This window comes from Filicampus tigris, chromosome 12 (assembly GCF_054856515.1).
Source record: "Filicampus tigris isolate MCC_2025a chromosome 12, RoL_Ftig_1.0, whole genome shotgun sequence".
Classification (NCBI taxonomy): Eukaryota; Metazoa; Chordata; class Actinopteri; order Syngnathiformes; family Syngnathidae; genus Filicampus; species Filicampus tigris.
In genome coordinates this window covers 5,023,708-5,045,328 of record NC_141228.1, presented here as the reverse complement: position 1 = coordinate 5,045,328, position 21,621 = coordinate 5,023,708, and the positions used below count along the sequence as shown (strand labels likewise).

The following is a 21,621-nucleotide window of genomic DNA, read 5'->3' as shown; positions in this document are numbered from 1 at the left end:
AACCAGTCGATCACTGTGCGCTGTGTGTGTGTGTCTGTCTGTCTGTCTGTCTGTCTGTCTGTCTGTCTGTCTGTCTGTCTGTCTGTCTATCTATCTATCTATCTATCTATCTATCTATCTATCTATCTATCTATCTATCTATCTATCTATCTATCTATCTATCTATCTATCTATCTATCTATCTATCTATCTATATATGGCTGACCTGTCACTGATAGTGTAGTGGTCCACCCGTCTGAGTTGTGTGCGGGCAGCGTGGGATCGATTCCCGCTCAGTGATGGTGTCTGTGTGTGTGCCCTGCTAATGGCGTAAAATGCTTTGCCAAATCAATGATGCGAATCGAGCGTGCGCTTGATTCTCTGTGGCGACCCCTGAGGGGAAAAGCTGAAAGGATAACAACAACATATATGGCTGACCTGTTTTCTGAAGCTGAGCCGTGATTGGTCATTACCTGAGCCCCGAGTAGTTGTGATGTCATTTTCAGTCGACAGAAATTACAAAATGGCCGCCCCCTGAGATGGCTAAAACGGGTGGATTTTGCTGGTTAACTCATGTTCCACAAACGCAATATTACCATATCTCCCGGGCTATAAGCCGCATCGTTATAACCTATAAGCTGCACCTACTCTATTTTTAGAACATTTTTGAAAAAACCTTGAATAAGCCGCACCTTTATACTGTATAAGCAACACAGTATACAGTGTTGAAAACTTTTATATTTACTGCATTTACAGAACAATTATGAACTGTAAATGTACATGTATGTACCGGAGCATATTCTTTCCTAACAGTGCCTTTTAACGCTGCAGCAATGTTGCTGATTAAAACAGAAGAGAACCAAGATAAAATAAACAGTACTTATCTTCATTTCACTGCCGACTGCCGCTCCAGTTTGTCAGCTAATGTCCACCAGACTCCACCATCTATTATTCTACTACATATGTACCTGTCTTGTTTTATGTTAATAAAGTCAGCCATCTAACACACGACGTGCTAAATCAACAATAGCATTTCACATCGAAACAACAGAACAGACTTAACATCAACCAATGGCATTCATGTGCACTTCCTGGACCTCTAGGTAAACATAGAATCAAAGCATTACAGCACCTAATGCAATAACCTAGTCTGTGTCGTCCTCACCTGTTGAACTCCTCCAGCTGCATTCACATCCGGTTAATGGGAAATGTATTGTATTGAATTGTACTGTCATTCTGGTTAGAGCACCCCGAGCGGTGGAAGAAAAATCCACAGAATAGCCGCACCAGACTATAAGCCGCACGGCTCAAAATGTAGGAAAAAATTTGCGGTTTATAGTCAGGAAAATACGGTAATCAGAATGCCGCGTTTCAACTAGTGGGCCTGCTGGGAACATACTCTTGAAAAAAATATGTTTTGGTTGATTTCCTCTTTAACAGTGCAGAATGTGATAACATTAGTCCAAACAGTAAAAATGAAATTGTTTGGTAGAACGGTCAGTGTAACGGGCATTCAGTAAGATATTTTGAACTGCTGTGCTGGATTTCAAGGAGGGTAGTGGTCAGCCTCTTCAGCACTAACGTATTTTCCATAGGTAGGGAGAGCACATGTGAGAGTAAGAGAAAGTGCAGTCTTGTGGTCTGCTTTGGTTTCTAATATTGCAGCGGTAGTTCTTCAGTGGCCAAGTGGCATCATGCAATGGTAACTGGATCACAACACAGCTGCAGCCACGGGGCACCCTTAGGTGTCCCATAGGCTGCTGGAAGGTTGACAGGGCAGCTCCGCACATATGCAAGCACACACATGCTGCATGCACGCTCACAATATGGCAAATGTGGAAAGAAGCAAATAGTACAGGATGGAGTTAAGTGGAGCGGTGGGGAATAGAACTCTACCCTGTCTGTTTCAATGATGTTTTTAAAGCTGTGAAATTTTGACTGCACCCACAGCAGGCTCAGTTACACATAGGGCTGTCTTTTCAAATGAGAGCCTGTGCGTTTGTTATTCTGTTAAATGAGTGGTGCAGGTGGTCAGCCGGGAACCCAAATACAGTAAATTAGTTTCAGAGGGGGAGAGCAGGCTAGGTGCTTGTTCTCTATTAGAAGCATGTTGCTCTTATTAGCTCTGATGGCCCTAGCTGTGAATTTATGAATTGTGTTGCTTCAAGATACCTGATACTTGAAATATCAAACACGTGGTGACTGTTTTGAGTGTCACTGGCTCAAACATGCATTCTGTTTTTGTGAAATTAGTGGACAGAGATGACATGTTTGTCTTCAAGACACCTCTATGACATTCTTTCACACTCCCAAGGGCGTGTCATGCTGTATTTAAATATATTAACAATGCTTCGTTTGTCACTGCCTTGCCTACATGAATAAATCTGCCTTGCCCATTTGTCCTATGGATACATTTAGCAATTGCAACAACAGTCTTGGTTTAGCTCGGCGGTCTTTTGAGTGTCATTCGACATGTTTGGATGGCGCAATGGAATTGTATAGCTGAGTTAACAATACATGGGTCAAATTACACAATTAGGATTTTTGCTCCCAAGTGGCACAGTTAGGATATCTTAAACGGAAAAAACTCTGGTAATCAGACATTATCAGATAAGAATCAGATCTCTTTTTTTCAGTGTGAGTTAAATCCTGTTGTGTATCAGTTTACTACCAATGCAACATAAACGGACAGATCTCAAAATGAAATAAGCCAATCATGATGTAGAAACGCCCGCATCCGCCTAAACACCACAAATAAACACAATGATTTGAATCTTTGTACCAAATCAGTATTCACGAGCTCCCTAATTGACCCAGATTGTATGAGCGGTCGGGCTAGCTGCACTGCTAACCACACACAGCGGACTTGTCTCAGAAAGGCAAAGAAAGGCAGCTGTATTTGTAAAGCGCATTTCATTTCCCAGGTAAAGCAATGTGCTTCATATAATTAAAGGTCCACCTTTTAAAACATTTACAAACCAAACTTTGAAAGACATTTAGAAGAAAAGCAAAGAAACAAAAAGTAGATGACTGAAATGAATTTAATTAAAAAATCACTTCTAAGTGCAGTGAGATACAGGCCTAAAAGAATGAACAGTGCAAGAAATGATTTTGGAAAACATGATTTTGAAAATACTTTGAAGGACCTTAATCATAGATACGGGAAAGACAACAGACTTGGATGATTTGGTTCATTGACTCGAGTCAGCTGGTAGTTAGGGGGTGGCCAACAACATGGACTCAAGTGACTCAAGCGAACCAGATCACTTTAGTGAATGACTCAAAGTAACCCGAGTCCACCCGTCATTTACCACCAGTCATGTCAACACGGTTTTAATCTCAGTTTCTTCATTACAAGCTTCAAGTAATCAAGTAATCAATTTTAATTGTGTGTCCTAGAAGATAACCAAGAAAAATGTCCTAATTTCTTAAAAAATTGATTACAGTTGAAAAGCTACTTGGTTATCAAAAAGAATGCACACACGCACGCACACAGGAACCACCCCCAGCTCCCCAACACACACACACACACACCCCCACACACACACACACACCAGCAAACACTTACATGCCTCTGTAATGTAACTTTACCCCAATGTCTCTCATTCTGGCTTGGCTAACAGATACCAAAAAGCATGCAAGGCGGTTGTACAGTTTGACATAGGAGAACCTAAAGTGCGTAACAAGCTGGCACACACATCAAAGATTTTGTGCTGAACTTAGACACTCAATGTTGCAAATACTTTGTTGAAATGATCAGAGGAAATACTGCCTGGAGTGTAATGATATCATCCATCAACACTCCACCAGCAGCTGTCTTCCAAAAAGGGTAGGAAGATAAAGTTGTTCAGCGTGATGCCTATCCCCCGCAAGTACTGTACACTATATTCAAAATATATGAACAGTATAGCTACTGACCATAATGAATATAGTTGAAGGAAAACAATATTTGAACAAAAAATGAAAACATAACCTCACAGGAACTTGCCAAGAGATCGTGTCCCATTACTACTACTAAGTACCATGTACCATTTACATTTTGTATTTGACTACTGAACTTACAGTATTTATTCTTCCTCTACCCTTTACCCTCTGTTGTTTAAGTAGTCCCACTGTGAGGATCTTTGATCGACCGACCAGAGCTGGGCATTGCCAGTTTCCCGTCTGCACATTTAAACGCCCTACGTGGTCCCAGTCGGTCATAGTCAGCCAAACGACGTAGAGAACGGACTTTACCTATGTCATCGTCACTTGCTTTATCAGCAGTCCGGGTTCTCTTTTGGAGCCACGCCAACATGTATGAGTTCAACTGTTTTCAACCAGTGACTGTAGAAATAACTAGTTTCAAATCGCTCTAATATATTTACATTCTTCACTCTTTATTCTTCATAATGTCATTTTTCTGCGAAACACTCGATTCGTGAGACCGCCTCTTGAGAGGCTGGCGTATGGCGCATACCGTTTCACACTGGCTAATGTAGTATAGCCAGAGGAGTATGAGTATCATAAAGCGCAAGAGAAATAGAACAAGAGAGGGGACATTGGGCTTTTGTGATGTCCCAGTACGCCATAAAATGTCTCGGTACGCTCGAGGCGAAAATTGAGAAGTGCTGGTATTCTGGTGGTGCTTACCAGCCCACTTAAAGCAGTGGTTGACACCAAGCAAAAGAATAACAAAGCAGTCCGGCATGCGAATAACAACTGCAGATTTCTTTCAAAACTGTGCTAGGACTAGCTGACTGCACCCTCGACTGGGCACTAGCCAATCTCAAGCGACAGGGGACCACAACAGTACACCTTGAATGACCACTAGGAAATCTATTTTAGACATGTTTTTCATATATTAATTCTAAATACTTCATAGCAATATGGATATCGTTTGAGGCATACTGATCATGTACATGATCATGATTATTTTTTTCACACCAAGAATTGGAAAAGGTTGAAGCCCCCTCGGACTGGAATAATCTTGCTCATTCTCTTAGATCAATAACCAGTTTTCATACATTTAAATCATCTCATCATATTTATTCATTGTCAAACATCGTGTTCTTCTTTTTGATTAAAATGTTTTACTGGACTAATTTCATTTGGACATACTTTCTACTTGTAGTTGTTTACCTTATATTATAGTTGGTTGTATTAGTATATACAGTGCTTCTATGTGCCTTAAGTTTTGTATACTATATATGGAACATAGTATTATTATTATTGCATAAATGATTGTTAAGAATATTCATGGGTGGTGCAAAGCTGGTCTTAGGGGAGCATCAAATGTGAGTGATTGGGTGTGAGTGTGCTTGGATTGTGATTTGTGCTTTCATGTTTTGTATTGTGTTGTGGATTATTATTATTTTTGAATAGATAAATATATGGCCATTGTGTGAGAGTGACTTTGAACGGTTTTGGAAGAAGAGGATCTCTTCATTTCTATTTCTCGCTATAGTCTTTATTCAAACCCTGTTACTATATTTAATGTAAACATATGAAGCTCAGCAAGAGAGAGCAACGCCAAAATAAAGCTTTTCTACCCTGGACCGAGTGAAATCAATCCAGCTGAAGTGGAAATTAGTCATTCACAAGGAGAGCTTGAACTGCAAGAGTTGAGTGGGCGACTACAGGTAGAGGGCAGGGAAACGAGATGGGTTGAGTGTGAGAGTGTGGAGTTTGAATTCAAAAACATGTTTCAGCTTGTCGAAATTGCTTTGTCAGCACCATGGCCATCAGTTAGCAAAGGCTCCATGTCCTTTCGACCGTTCATCTCGTCCCCTTGCCCACAAAGGATATTTTCTTTATTATTATACTGGTGACAGTGATTACAGATGGAACTATTTCCAAAGAATACAAAACAATGAAGCTAATCTTTCTTTCCCTGGCACAATTCTATCAAGAATGAACGAACGTGCCGTGCATTTTCGTGGGGAGAAACTCCCTAATAAGATGCAACGTATCTTCTCAAAGGACACACAGCAATGATACACTGGGGATAAATGAGCCTTGCCATTTGCTTTGCGAGAGAGAAAATTGATTTATATCCTCTGTGTTATTTTGCACAAAAGTCATTATCGTCCCTTTGTGATGTATGCTTGTCTTTTAATCAAAGAAGATGAAAATGTGTGCTTTCACAGGGAAAAAGATATGCTATATTTTTGTACAAGTCTCTGTTGATAATATAAAATGCAACACAATTTCATGTAGTCAATGCTTTCAAACCACAGTCACATCTTTCTTTGTACCAGCCAGCCCTCAGCTCGTCTGAGAGGAGATAGAAAGCATTCCGATGTGACGGTAGATATGAGCAAACAAAGAGAGCGCTATCACCTGTGTTGACGCCACGAGGTCCAGAGTTGTTAACGGTATCTGACCTCCATCTCAACAAGATTACAGAGTAGCGTAGGAAAAAAGCGAGGGGAGAAAAAAGTAAAAATCGGATATAGATCAAATGCATCTTCAAACAAACTGCCTGGCTCAGCATACAAAAAAATGCTCCCTTGGCAACACACTGGCTACGTTTACATGGACACATTTATTCGGATTAAGAGCCTGATCGGAATAAAAATGGTTCATTACAAACCCCATTTGGAACATTCTGACCCAATCAATCCCATTCCAATCAATATTTTATTCCGAACATGAGGGGTTGTTTATGTCGATTGATAATCCGATCGGGGTACATGAAAACACTTATTCCAAAATGTTGGAACAAACCGTCTTCACTGCGCGTTGCCTTTGACGTAAGTGTACGCATTTCTGTTAGTCCCAGAAACTAGTAGGAGCAGAGCGAGCGAAAGACATGACGGTCGCAAGACTGAACTGGTACGTTTGCAGCTCCGTTAGGAAGTGTTAACTCGACATTTAACAATGCTAATGGGAAAAATACTTGAAATAACGCTAACGTTTAAAGTAGAAATTGACGGAGCGGTATATATATCTTCACTACCTACAGTATGTATATCAATCAGTATAGCCGTCCATTCTGCACATACTCTGTCTTGCCGTCAATTTGTCGTTTTTTCTGCACTTGAAAATGTTGCTTTAATAAAAGTGTAAAAAGAAATCGCAACTACTGTGCTAAATAGATGGCTGAACTACCGACTGAACGTGTTGTGTTGACTTTATCCATTAATCCATTATCCATACCGCTTGTCCTCACAAGGGTCGCGGACCTGCTGGAGCCTATCCCAGCAGTCTTCGGGCAGTAGGCGGGGGACACCCTGAATTGGTTGCCAGCCAATCGCAGGGCACACCGAGACAAACGAACATCCGCACTCACAATCACACCTATGGGCAATTTAGAGTGTCTAATCAACTTACCATGCATGTTTTTGGAATGTGGGAGGAAACTGGAGAACCCAGAGAAAACCCACACATGCAAACTCCACACAGGGAGGCCGGAGCCCGGGATCTAAGCCACGACCTCTGAACTGTGAGGCGGACGTGCTAACCAGTCGACCACCGTGCCGCCCTCTACTTAAACAGTCTTAGAAAATTTGTTTCTTAGAAAAAAAGTACCGATACTTAATTTTCAGTTGCACGATTAAAATGTGGTAAACTGATGTATTTTTCAAATGTTCTCCTGTTTTCCTCATTAATAATCCATTTTTTTAATTTAGTAATCATGTGCAAGAAATGTACAGTACATGTTTGAATTAAATAAATCCAAAAGATTTTTCTTTGTGTGTAGATTTTCAATGGTTCATCATGTCTTTGTAGCAAGATTCAGACCAGACGCTTCATTGAAATGTTTTATTTACGAGCAATGGCATGATGGAAGAATCAGACACGAGCCTAAATGCTCAACAATTAATTCAGCTTTGTTTGGTGGATGAATACTTACAGACAGGTAAAGGGTTAATTAACTTGAAGTGATAAATAATTAATGTGGATGATAGTAAACATAATAACGGACAATGCTAAAATATATATATATTTTTTCACAATTCTAATACTATTTAAAATCCATTTACCGTACCGTAATTGTTTGTGTGTCTTGGAGCAAGGAAAACATTACATTTTGGAACAGCGTTTTTTGATACAGATGCATTTTTTTTCAGCCTTGGTGGAGCTCTGCACCCTGCAGAGTGCCACTCTAATAGAAACCAGCTCCTGTCAGTGTAACATAACTAATCATTTCTGCATGTATAGTTCACATGTCAAAGTGAGCTCTACACATAAACAAAGCCAAGTACGTTCCGTTGGCTTGTCAGGCCCTTAGTAGAGCCTCCACTGAGAAAGGTAGCGGCTTCACAGCTGGAGTCCTGCCTGAGCTGCCAGAAAGGCTCTTGACAGAGTTTTCCCGAGGATGCGCCAAGGCGGCAGGGGTGTCGGCACAGCGGCCTCTACCTGTCAGCGCTATCGGATCAAAGGTCCTGCTGGGGCCTCTGACATTTGGTAAGTTCAGCATCCCCTGATCTGATACAAAAATAGAGCATGTGACATTTGAGTCTTGATGTTCTCTTGGTTTTGAGTCAGCTTTTTTGAGGTCCCAACTCAACAAAGGGCTACCATGGTTTTTGAGGGTTTGTCGAGAAGGCAACGGTGTCAGCTCGTATGTGTCTTTCTTCTCGCAGTCTGTCCAGCCATGCCGCACGTCATCCTTCTGACCCCTATTTTGCCTGGAGCTTCTGCACAACTGGAAATCACTATAGTCACTTTCTGAACATGATGTGCCCTTAAAATGGAAACAGTGATAGAAATGGAAGTCACAGTCCTGCAGAGGCTTGAAGCTGTTACACACAGACCCAAAGCTGGCCGATGAAGGGACTTTGTTGAATAACTGCATGCTAGGTGTGATGGGCAAAGGCACTGGATGAATTGCTGGGTGGAAGGTCAAGTAGGAAAAGGAAAGGTCATTCTGGAGCTCTTGCTGTCTGAGCTCCCGCTCCAGCATCACGTTCTCCAGCTCCTTGTCAGCAAATGTTCGTCTCTTCCTCATGCGGGTACTAATAGTGGGGCTTGTAATATGCGTTGGGTCATATTGTGTCTGCTTTAAACAACAGGAACCGTTGCTCTCCTGTAGTGACAGCCCTGCAGATTCCACAGACACACGTTAAGGTTCGGTTTGTATTCATTTAGGTCGGTTAGAAATAATGAAGTCATTACAAGTAATTGCGCATTTACAGAAGACAATTACATTTTATGCCTGCAACTTGGCACAATTCATGCTAGATAAAATTGAGGTTAACTGCTTTTTGGTAGTCTTTACTTTACTGTAGTCGTCATGGCAACATCTTAATCCTTATTTCAAACTCATTGACAAAGGAAAGAGCTTGATTTGATAAAACTTTACCCTGCAGGAGGCTCTTGGTCTGTCGCATACTTGGCTCTGGCGGCCCAGTAGAGCGATGCAAAAAAGTTCTCTGTGAATTATTTGCTTGATACTTGACACCTCGCTTGATCTGAAAGACACACGGAAACTAGAGTTACACATGTGGACAGACAGAATAAATTGAGAGAATAAATCACTGCTGAGATGAGTAGCTATGCATGTGTTGTGCTTGACTAGCTGTGCAAACTATATATCGCTGGTATCAAGCGGAAAGCTTGCATCTCCAAAATCATCACTTTTCAGGAGCCCAAATATAACCTGAACCCTCTTCAAAGAGAGCAAGACATTTTCAACATTTTGGATTGGTCAATCATTTGTAAAAATTGTACAGGCCTACCCATTTAGGGACTGTCGATGATATAGATTTGTGAAAAGGTTTTAAATTGACCAACATTAGGTTTTAGCCTGATGCCAGCGATGTGTTCAAATGTACAATAAAACACATTTGCTGATATTTATTACATATACAGTTTGATTTTTCAATGTATTTATCTGCCTCATTTTGCATATTGAATTTTAATTAACTGTGTGTTTTTTGGGGCTATGCTTTTTATTATATATATAGTGACCTATTATATATATATATATATATATATATATATTATAAAGTGTTACATTATTTGTTTGTTCATTCCACGCTTGTGTCAGTGCAGTGCACTGATACATTTTGAGAGAAGAAATCATTGTATTTTTAGTTTTTCCCTCCCTGTTATACATGCGCCTACTTCCCAGCATGACATTGTAACAATAACACTTACATTTTCTGAACTAAAAATTACACATGATTGTCATTGTCCTCTTATTGTCCTATACAATTAATTGCAGGTAATTTATTTTTACAATTAATCATGTTATATAGTAAATGTATGTAGTTGGACATAAAACAATGAAAAGAAATTAATGATTTAAGTACCTCACTTTCAATAAAGTATATTCACTACAGATCATTTTTAAATTTAAAAAATCCTATCCTTTGATGACAGTCTTTTTATTTTATTTTATTGATTGTACCTGTACATGCAGTAAACGTGTTTATTAAATGAACCAAAATATTACAGTCTGAATCAATCCATGCTGTTACTAATCCAATCAACAATAACAAGCACGTTAAATCAATGCAAAGTAACGCTCAAATAGAAGAAATAGAATCGGTGAACTCTGCTATTGGACATCAATAAATTGTGCAGATAGCCCTGCAGTTGTGTTTTATGTGATATAGGCCTACATAATTATACAATAATAAAAAACAATTGGGCCTCTTTTTATGAAACAATATGGCGACAACTGCGCTTAAAAAACGATGGTGTGTTAAATTAATACATTTTATTTTGTTAAGTGGTCTCACGAAATAAAATCATCCGGATCCAGATACAATTTTCTTGCAAACTGAGTGTGTCTTTCTTTTTCGACTATTAATAGTAATAATCTTCATTGTTTTCCTTTGAATGGCTCCTTGACTAACCTTCCACATGCACATCAGTGCGCCCTCACCTCAGCAGCCTGTTGCCTCCTCAGTGCGACCTGCGCGGCCATGACGCGCTGCCGCTGCACCACCAGCAGACAGCAGGCACAGCCGCAGTCCCTCCAGCGGCATAAGCGTTTGTGACCTTTCAAGCACGAAACCACGCCATGATTGCGACAACGGGCGCATTTAGGACTTCGGGTCATCTTGAACGGCTTCTCCTGCAGCAACGATTTATTCTCTACGCCGTCCCCGCAGGTCCGCGACGGGCCGTCGTTCACACGCAAGCATCCATCAGCACTTGTCAAGATAATAAAGTCTTCATATTTCGCTTCATCTTGTTTTTGGGTTGTTTCCAGGTGCCGACTTCCTTCAAACTGAGTGGACATAACCACACCTCATCTAAACTACCTGCAGAATTTAAGCCTACAACGCCGCTCAGATGCACTACTTACATAAACAAAACGCATTTATTTAGAGTGTTGAATTTGAAATATGTAGTCCTTACAAAACGTAGTGCATGTAATGTAGTTAAATTAAATATTCCTAAACTATACGCACGCACTCCACGCCGTACGGAAACATTTATATTAATTGTCTACATGCAATTAACGAAAATTGTCGAGGGGGGAAAAAGGCTTAACCTGTTAAAAAAAATCCCCTTGCCTCGGTTGACACATATAGTCTACAATGTGGTGGTCCTCCTCCGCGAACTCCTACTAAACACTGAAGTGTTTTCTGATCCAGCCTACAACTGTAAACCGGTGGTTTAAGGTGGAAACTTTGCAGCCTACCGCCAGGCGTCTGAAATGTTAAGCCCCTCTCCAGCTGCTATCTGACGCGCCTTCTAAAAACAAGAGAGCCACAAAGCCTCCAAGTCCTTGCCAAGCACCCGTGAGCAAACCTATGGGAGTGACCACCTGCAAAGAAGTCACTTTCTCTAGTTAAAGGAACACTTGGGTGATCTTAACATTGGCACTTATATAATAGGTTTGCATGTACAAATGACATCAGTACTAAAGTGCTCCCCGCCCCCCAAAAAAGACTCTGTCTTGATTTAAGGTCTTTTTTGTGATTAAATTTACGACATATTGCCCCGCGCCCTTTTGGGGCGTGACTTATGTTATGTTTTCGGTCTCAGCAGTCTCGGCGAATGGCGAATGGTTGGGAGGTCAGCTCCGTATTGGAATGATCAGGAAGCAGGGGTACGCTTCAATTATAACACATTTTTTGTGATGCATATTTTAGTGTAGCACGCACGCAAACACACGCACATCCACACACGCACTCCTTCACACACGCACGCACACACACACACACGTACACGTCCCCGCGCACGCTCATGCACACAAGATGGTCTAAACCTCTGGTTCGATGCCTGCCTGCCTGCTTGCCTGCCTGCCTGCCTGCCTGCCTGCCTGCCTGGCCTGCCTGCCTGCCTGCCTGCCTGCCTGCCTGCCTGCCTGCCTGCCTGCCTGCCTGCCTGCCTGCCTGCCTGCCTGCCTGCCTGCCTGCCTGCCTGCCTGCCTGCCTGCCTGCCTGCCTGCCTGCCTGCATTTTAGGGGTTAGGGAGAGACACGGAAAAGGAGGGGTGGGGTTGGGGGAGAACCGTTTGTGCTGATACAAGGAACAAAAAGTAAAGAAAATACTTTTTTCTGAGGCCTGCTTAACTTTCCAAACCTGTGTTGCCTTATATGTAAACTAACCTGATGATTGTATGGAAGACAAGGTACATAAAAAGAGGAGGTGCTATTGTCAGTCAATTAAAAAACAAACAATTGAATGAAAACACAGCCAAGCGTACACAATAGTGTGCAAGTGTAATTCTGCTGTTTCATAGGCAAATGTGAAGATGACGTGGTATTACTCCAATGATTCAGTGGGCGGGTGTTGTCTGCTTTCCAAATAAATCCTTGATTTTTGCTGAGTGTTTGATCCACAGCCTTTATGAATAGAAATACATGTTCCTTCAATCACGATGCAGTCAGTAAGACATGTTTTACTTTCTGTTTAGACCCGAGCGTATGGTAGTGCGCCCCTTAGATGAGGGGAGGGGGTCTTAAAAAACATGTCCGAACAAGGCCGGAACAAATACCGTATTTTCTGGACTATAAGTTGCACCAGCCATAAAATGCATAATAAAGTAGAAAAACATATATAAGTCGCACCGTAGTATACGTCGCATTTTTTAAGAAAATTTATTTGATAAAATCCAACATCAAGAACAGACATGAGATTTAAAATTTAAATAGCGAACAATTTAAAATAAAAATAGAATAGAGACAGGCTGAACGGTATCCTTACGTTACATTACACAACGCCCCCCCTCCACATCCGGAAGCCAAGTTGCCTCCGTCGCATAACGCTGATAAATGTGTCCATATAAATTAAAATAATTAAATTGTGCGCTAAGTACACATTTCCACTGAGCTACGATGGTAGCATTTAGCTTACATTGACTATATGTGAATTTGGGGGAATTCACCGGAGCGCCTCATCCAAACAGTCATTCGAATCAAAGAGCGTGACCGGACACAGTGATAAGGAGCAATGTGGCTTCAGTTAGCACTCCAATCCATTCCACAGACTCAACAACTCGCTCAATCCCGGCTCATACATGACCACGAAGACGGCGGGCATCTGCCGCTAGCAGCTAATGGCTAACAGACTCCACTCCAAACGTCTCTCGTTAGGGCCCCTTAGCTGTCCAACAATATTGCCGACAAAAATCAAAGTAAAGAAAGGACCCAGTGGCTGCCCGAAAATATGTCTGGTGTAAAACACAGTAGTTAAACAGTAAACAAATGCCTGTATAAACTAAGCACTAATGAGGAATTTACAACAGGTATGTCAGAAAGACTGGGGGGAACCAAAGTTTAGTTCCGCCTTGGTGCGGAATCAATTGGTCTATACTACCCACTTCAGCCAGTGTAAATTCTCTGAATTAATGAGGACAACACTACAAGGTAAGATAACTTTAAACTCACCAAGACGGTCGTAGATCGATTAAATAAGTCTTTTATTTATCGCCGATCATGTACAATGTTTCCAAGTCTCCAAAAGTATTTATGTATTCGGTCGTAATTATCTCTTTGTTGTGGTCCACACCGTACGTGTGTGTAAGACCATAGGCAAAGCAAGTAGATGTATTGATAGTCAAATTGCCTTTTTATCATACTAGGCTCAAGCACTCCCTGCGACCTTTGTGAGGATAAGTGGTATAGATAATGGCTGGATGGATGGATATTTTAATTACTTATTTAACAAAATATTATGATTTAACTGTTTAAATTATCCATGCATTTAAATTGCATTAATGATTTATCTTTATGTTTCTTTATGTGAAATGATATTACAGGCCTGCCCAGCGCTGCACTACTGGTTATTCTGCCCGTTGTAAAGTCAATATACAATGCAGGTTTATATGCAGCCTTAGAACGCCCTCCTGTGGTTGTTTGGTGTATTGTTTGCTGATCTTGAAAAGGAAAGATATACAATATAATAATGTGTTAATAATTTCACACATATACGTCCGGACTATACGTCGCACCCCCGGCCAAACTATGGAAAAAAAAAAAAAAAACGCGACTTATAGTCTGGAAAATACCCGAGGCGATACAATGAGGTTCATATTACAGGGCCTAAAAGCATGTCTGAACTTGTCGCTCGTGAACTCTGCTAAAGCGGAAGCATGATGTCATCCATACCCATATTTGGTCATGCCGGAAAAGATGGCGGCAGCCGTGACGTATGGCAACGCAAAATGGCCGAACGGAAAAATCACGTCACTTCCTGGTTAATTCGGGGCTACAAAATGACGTCACTTCCTTGTAAAATGACGCCACTTCATGGTTAATTTGGGACTACAAAATGATGTAACTTCATGGTTAATTTGGGACTACAAAATGATGTCACTTCTTGGTTAATTTGGGGCACCAAAATGACGTCACTTCCCGGCCAGTTTGGACTACAAAATGACGTCATCAGGGGACATGGCCTACGGTGGATGTGATGTCATAAAATGGGCGTGGTTGAGGCGGGACTTCCGCTATACAAATAAATTTGACTTGACTGGGCTTTCTCTCCAGGAAGAAGAATCAATTGGAATTGTTTTCTACTTATTTGAGGAATCATATTCATGGCAGTTCAAATGTGAGAGAAATGATTAATGGTGTCCTTTATTTTGTGCAGATTTTGCCTTTAATTTGTGGAAAAACTGTACAGTAATATCAGTGCAAACTTCACAGGATGATAGTATGGGGCACAGGAACAAGAATCTACTGGAATTATTTTCTACTTACTTGAATAATTTTTATAGCAGTTCAAATGTGCCAGTGCTTAATGGTATCTTTGTGTGGATTTTGCCTTTAATTTTTGGAAAAACTGTACAGTAATACCAGTCCAAACTTCACCGGGTTATATTATTGCTCTCCAGGAACAAGAATCCCTTGGGATTATTTTTTACTTATTTGAGGAATGTTTTTTATCGCAGTTCAAATGTGAGAGAAATGTCAAACAGTGTACTGTTTTTTGTGAAGATTTTGCCTTTAATTTTTGGAAAAACTGTAGTAATACCAGTCCAAACTTCACTTGATGATAGTTTGGGCCACCAGGAACAAGAATCTCCTGGTATTATTTTCTATTTATTTGAGAAATGGTTTTTACGGCAGTTCAAATTTGAGAGAAATGATGAATGGTGTACTGTATTTTGTGCAGACTTTGCCTCTAACATTTGGAAAAATCATACAGTAATTAATGTCAGTTGAAACTTCACATGATGATAGTATGGGCCACTGGGAACAATAATCTACTGGAATTATTTTCTATTCATTTGATGAATGTTTTTTTTTTATTATGGCAGTTCAAATATGAGACAAATGACGAGTTATGTATTCATTTTGTGTAGACTTTGAATTTCATTTATGGAAAAACTATACGGTAGAATTTCACATGAGGATAGTATCCCTCTCCAGGAACAAGAATTCACTGGAATTATTTTCTACTTATTTGAGGAATAGTTTTCATAGCAATTCAAATGTGAGAGAAATGAGTTATGCACTGTATTTTGTGTAGACTTTCTTTATTTTTGGGGAAAAATACGAGTCCAAATTTAACAGGATTACAGTATGGGCCACCAGGAACAAGAATACACTGGAATTATTTTCTACTAATTTGAAGAATGATTTTTATGGCAGTTCAAATGTGAGGGCCGTTTTCCTGCATATTTTAGAGGTATCCTCCAGCAAAACACCTGATTCAAATTCAAATGATCGGTATCATTATCAGGCTCCTTTAGAACTTGCTGATGATCTGGTTATTTGAATCAGGTGTGTTGTTGGTGGGAAACTTGCATGCAGGAAAGCGGCCCTCGAGTTTGACACCTGTGTTAGAGAAGCTCAGCTCAAAATCATACAGTTATTAGCAGTCTTTTGCACAATATTGTCTCCCTGTTATTACGCAGCTGTTTGTTGAGTCGTATAAATTCCAAGTGCAGTAAATAAATATTGGCAAAGGTCTCCTGCAAAAAAAAAAAAAAAAAAAAAAAAAAAGATCACAGTAAACAAAAGGAAAAATGAAGTAGCTAATTGAAAAAAATGTTTTCTAATGGGAAAACGGTCCTGAAGAACTCACTTAACATTGGCACTGGGCATACAGGATTTCTCTGCTTTTATTACCGTCTAAATGTTGTGCGAAGTTATTTGTTGGTCAGATTGAGGAACAATGCTGACTTTGGAATCTCGCGATCGCAGCCAGTCTGAAGGCAACTCGCATTGGGTGCAGAAGCTCAAGTTGGAATGTACACGCACACGATATTTTTAACAGACGTTACTTCGTCTTTTGGTGAGTAACACACGCACTTACAGATGCAATGCTAGAAATCTCCTGTCCCATTTAGCCTAGTCCTTTCTCTCGCTTCGCTTTGCTTCATTTGAGCGCTGGCTGACTGCCGTCCATCTTCGGGATGCCGCCTGGCTCTCGTTGAGGCAAAGCTCCTAGCTGTTCTAGCATCATTCGTAGACAAATGATATTCTCCGGGGGAAAAATAAATTACATCACTTCTAAAATGCTGCAATAATGCAAACGGTTTATGGATTTGGCACAATACAAGAGAATAAGGGTGAAGAGTTGTTGTGACGGGCTGCCAATTCACAAGTGCACACAAGAACAAGCACCGATATCCTCTGCCCAAAAATGGCACGACTAAAACAATTGTGCAATCAAAAAAGGACAAAAAAAGTACAACAACAAAGACAATTAATCATAATTAATTAAAAACACATGTAGATGTCAAATATTGCTCCGTAGAGATCGATGAGCTGGGCAAAGTGCTGACGCTCATGAAGATTAGCTATATTAGCCTAGCTTGGCCTGGTCTGGCCTAGCCTAGCCGATTTGCTACGTAGAAAATGGCCATGAAAGGCTTCCACCTCCTCCTCTACTATTTCTTCCACTTCTTCAACCTCTTCTTCATCTGACTTTAGAGTCAGTGAGGATTTTGTTGTGGACGATCCATGCAGCGGGAAATTGTTGAACGCAGCTTTCGACGACTGTGGCATGACCTCCTCCACTTCCTCTATTATTTCTTCACTCTCATAAATGATGGGCACTATCTTCTTCCTCCTGTTGGTAGTGCCGATTATAGACTCGTCCATCTCAGAGACGTGGGACTTGATGTTGAGGTCGAGCTGACTCTCCGTCAAGGATTTGCCGACATCAAAGGTTCCTGATATCTGAAGGTGTGACAGCAGTTTCTCCTCCTCCTCCTCGTCATCCTGGTACAGGATGTCGCTTTCCTCTAGCAGGAGTTGTGACTGAAGCTTCTTCTCTTCATCCTGGTTGGAGAGCTCGCTCTCCTCCAGCTGTAGGCTGAAGTTTTCTTCCATCAGTTCTGAGCTGCTGCCGCTATCTCTGCACCAAGAGTCCACTCTCAAGCTGGATGTGGACGACTGCACGACGGACAGTTTTTTGCTCTGGCTGGATTTCCCGTCCAAGTTTGAGTCGTTGTATGTCAGGTCTTCATTGTCGCTGATGTGCGTAGAAGCTTGTTGATGAATTTTCTTTACTTCCTTAAAAAAGTCTTCAACTTCTCCATCATCAGCGCCACCTCTTGCTTTAACACTTCCCTTACCGCCTCCTTCCTGAAATGTAAACTCCTGACTCTTTTCCTGCTTCGGGGAAGTCTGGCTGTGTTCTATGAGGTTTTCAGGATTTTCTAGGGATGGATTTTCTTTCCCAGTGAGATCGATTGGGCTATTCCAACCCTGAAGGCCTCCTTCCTTCCTATCCCTAGATCGGTCTCGGCCCACCCGGGCTGGCGATGTACTGCTGTGGCGTGGCAAACATGTGAGACTGGATCTGGGCTTGCTTAATTTCTTCTCCTTCAATGGTTCTTCACGCTCACTTGCCGACTTTCGCCTCCATGTTGGCTCGGTGCTGGACTCCAAGATGGTTGCAAACTGCATATGCAGATCTGACTCAGCCTTCACCAGCTCCTGGGCCATCAGGACCCGGCCTTCGATGTACTTTTGCTCTTCTTGATCCTTCGGGGCCTCGTCGAGGTCCACGTTGAGGGAAAACATGAGGTCGTGATCTGAGATTCCGAACATGTCCATGGTCCGGAGGTGGGCAAGGTGCATGTCCAGGTCGGGGTCAGTGCTTCGGTGTTTGGCATGCAGAGACTGCAGAAGCAGCTGTGTGGAAGAGGACCTGGTGTCCTCCAGGCTGAAGAGCTCCCGCAGTTCCTGCTTGCTAAAGTAACGGAAAGGGTTCTTCTTGTCACCAGTGGTCTGCCGGATCAGCGAATCCTTGAAGATCTGCCGTCTGTAGATCTTCTCCTCCACTGTGCCGCATGTGATAAGTCGGTAGATGACCACGTTCTTTGTTTGGCCGATGCGGTATGCCCTGTCCACCGCCTGGGCGTCGGCCGCTGGGTTCCAGCTGGGATCATAGATGACCACCCTGTCAGCCGCTGTCAGGGTGATGCCGACACCACCTACCTGGGTGGTGAGAAGGAAGATTGAGTAGCTGTTGTCCGTCTGGAAAAGGGTAATTAGTCGCTCCCGCTCCGCCACCTGCGTGATGGTCCCATCCAGACGCAGGACTTTGAATCTTTGGTTCCTCAGGATGCGCTGGAGGATGTCCAGCACCATCCTGTAGTGGGCAAAGACCAGCGTGCGGTGACCTTCATCCCGGAGACGCTTGAGGAGAGCAACCAGGAAAGCCAGTTTACCGGACTCAGCTATCAGAGTGGCATCGGGAACATTGGTGATACTCTGACTTCCCATATCATCGTCGTTGTTGCTCTGCCGAGCCTCCCTGAGACCCAAGGTGGATGTGGCTCGCGCAGAGAGAAGCCTTGGGTGGTCGCACAACTTCTTTAGAATGGTCAGCTCGGCCAGAGGCGACCTGGAAGTCATGAGCAATTCCTTGATGTGTTCCAGGGAAATGAACTTCCAATAGATGTCCTCCTGGATGCCGCTGAGGTACGTCCACACAATGAGGTCATTTTTCCTGGTCAGTGTTGGCATGCTGGCCCCAAAGTCCTCCGTGTCCTCAGATTCCTTCTCCTTCTTCTCCCCAGCACTCTCAGGGTTTGGGTACTGCTGCACTTCAGCCTTTGTCCTGCGCAGAAAGTATGGTTGGATGATGGCCATGAGGTTCTCCGACATCCTGGACCCGAGGGCCTTCTCTCCTGGAGTGGCATCCTTCTCCCGAGCACGAGTGATAGGGTTTTCATACTGCATGTTGAAGGTTTTGGCCGTGCCCAGCAGAGTACCTTGACAGGCAAAGTCAAACAGAGCCCACATCTCTCGGAGATTGTTTTGGACAGGTGTGCCAGTGAGCAGCAATCGATTTTTGGATGGGATGGCGGAGGCGCACTTGGCCGTTTTGGTGGTGCTGGTCTTGATCTTGTGGGCCTCGTCCAGGATCATGTAGTCCCATTTGAACTCTCTGCCATGATAGAATGACAACTGCTGCCAGTTGTTCATGAGCATGGTGTACGTGGTGATGATCACGCCACTCCTCTTCTGGACCGTCTCCAGGTTCTCAGTCCGCTCAGCCTTGCTGGCGCCGTGAAACTCTTTGACCTGCATGCCGGGAGTCCATTTGTTAAACTCCTTGGTCCAGTTGGTGATGAGCGAAGTGGGCATGACCAGCATAGTGTGCTTGATCAGCTCATTGTCATACATTGCCGACAGGAAGGAAATTACTTGGATGGTTTTGCCCAGGCCCATGTCATCTGCCAAAATTCCACCTTTGCGCCCGTCCCTGTAGAGGCTGTACAAAAAGGCTACACCATGCCTTTGGTAGTCATACAGCTTGTTGTAGAGCTCTTTGTACAGCTTTAGACCACTCTTGTTGACGTCCACATACTCGGCGTCATTGTTATCCTCCAAATTCTGTGCCAAAAACTTCTCAATTTTCCCGATTCGCTTCTGCAGCTTGTCACTGCGGTGAATGTTGTAGGCCATCTTGAAGTGCTCCAGAGCTTTGCTCATCTCTCCCCGTTGGGCCGCATCTCTTCTGTCTTGGATGTGTCTGCAAGCAAAGAAGAGTCAGCACACTCTGAAGCTATCACCCGCGAGTGACATCATTAACTTATGACATCACTAACATGTGACATCATCACATCAAAGAGCAGTAGGAACCACACCAAAGCTTCAACTCAGCCGCAACTCAAACACTGACAGGCCAGCTGTCTAGATTAGCACCCTCATCCATGTACGTTGTCATAAAGACACATGCAGCATACAGATCCGTTGACACAATCAGACCTGGGCATTCGGCCCTGGTCCGTCTATCCGCCTGTGACAGACAACCATTTTGTAGGCAATAAACGGGAAACTTAAAAAAAATTGTTGGACTAAGCATAGTCCTAAGCCCATGTTTTCCACCTATGTCTAGGCTTCAATAGCTACGGAGAGGTTTCTGTAACAATAGTATTGTTAGATTGCGTTGTTGTTGTTGTTTGAGGGACAGATTTTAGTGAGGGAACAGGCGAGAAGAAGTGACGTTTTCCCTATGTTACGAGACTGAAACGGCTGGACTAAATGCGGCGAGGCACGAGGTCCTCAAAGGTACATAAAGGTCCAAAAGGTCCTGGAAGGTGCTAAAAGAAGATGCATTGAGTCCTGCCGCAGTGAGTCTCTCATTTCAAACATCGCTCAACAGGGATGGGGGCAGTGGTAGTTTGGTGAAGTTGGTAGTCAGACACGCTCACAGAAGCCTGTTTAAAATCATAGTCAAAGTATTCAGACCCCTTGAAATTTTCATTGCAGCCATTTTCCCCAAAAAGTTCATTTTATTTCACGTTAACGTACACTCAGCACCCCGACAGAAAAAAACAGAAATGTAGAAATGTTTGCAAATTTATGTTTTGCTGTAGGGATTGTATTGGGCAGGTGATGAGTAGTGTCTGGCTTTCTCCACACATACCTCTTAGAATTAACACCAAAAAGTTCAATGGAGTAAGATCGCTGCCAAAAAGGCATATCCGTGATTTAAAGATTCATATCCATAATAGTAAAAGGTATATCCGTGATTAAAGATTCATATCCGTAATAGTAATAATTTGTGAGTACAAATCAAAATTGTGACGGTTTGACTTCTTTTCTTGAGAGTACGAATCAAAATTTTGAGGGTTTGACTTCTTTTCTTGTGAGTACGAATAAAAACTGTGAGTGCCATTGTTTTGTGAATACAACTCTTGCTTCTACGACTACGAATCTTCACTACGCACAAATTGCCAGTTTACGGCAAATCACTTATGTGAGGACGAATCTGCACAACATGCAAATTTGGATGTCACGCAGAACACAGGCAGGTCCGAAGGGGAGCTAATCGATCCGCG

General features: G+C 42.4%; 2 protein-coding genes across 3 annotated transcripts; both read right to left on the bottom strand.

Annotated features, from left to right (window-relative positions):
• Window positions 1-7,809: 7,809 nt before the first annotated feature.
• Window positions 7,810-11,621, bottom strand: LOC147138124 (uncharacterized). Of its 2 annotated transcripts, XM_086047374.1 has the most exons (4): window positions 10,799-11,621; window positions 9,269-9,377; window positions 8,485-9,006; window positions 7,810-8,391 (listed from the first exon to the last, which is right to left on the bottom strand). In XM_086047374.1, exons 1-4 carry the CDS (start codon window positions 11,156-11,158, stop codon window positions 8,183-8,185), a joined length of 1,200 nt encoding a protein of 399 aa, XP_085903500.1. In that variant the 5' UTR covers window positions 11,159-11,621; the 3' UTR covers window positions 7,810-8,182. The 2 variants fall into 2 exon arrangements, with proteins under 2 accessions (XP_085903500.1, XP_085903499.1); XM_086047373.1 differs by having other exon boundaries at window positions 7,810-9,006.
• Window positions 11,622-17,128: 5,507 nt separating this feature from the next.
• LOC147138123 (DNA excision repair protein ERCC-6-like) lies at window positions 17,129-20,553 on the bottom strand. Its single transcript, XM_086047536.1, has 2 exons — window positions 20,546-20,553; window positions 17,129-20,309 (listed from the first exon to the last, which is right to left on the bottom strand). The coding sequence occupies exons 1-2, from the start codon at window positions 20,551-20,553 to the stop codon at window positions 17,129-17,131; spliced, it is 3,189 nt and encodes a 1,062-aa protein (XP_085903662.1).
• Between the last annotated feature and the right edge of the window lie 1,068 nt (window positions 20,554-21,621).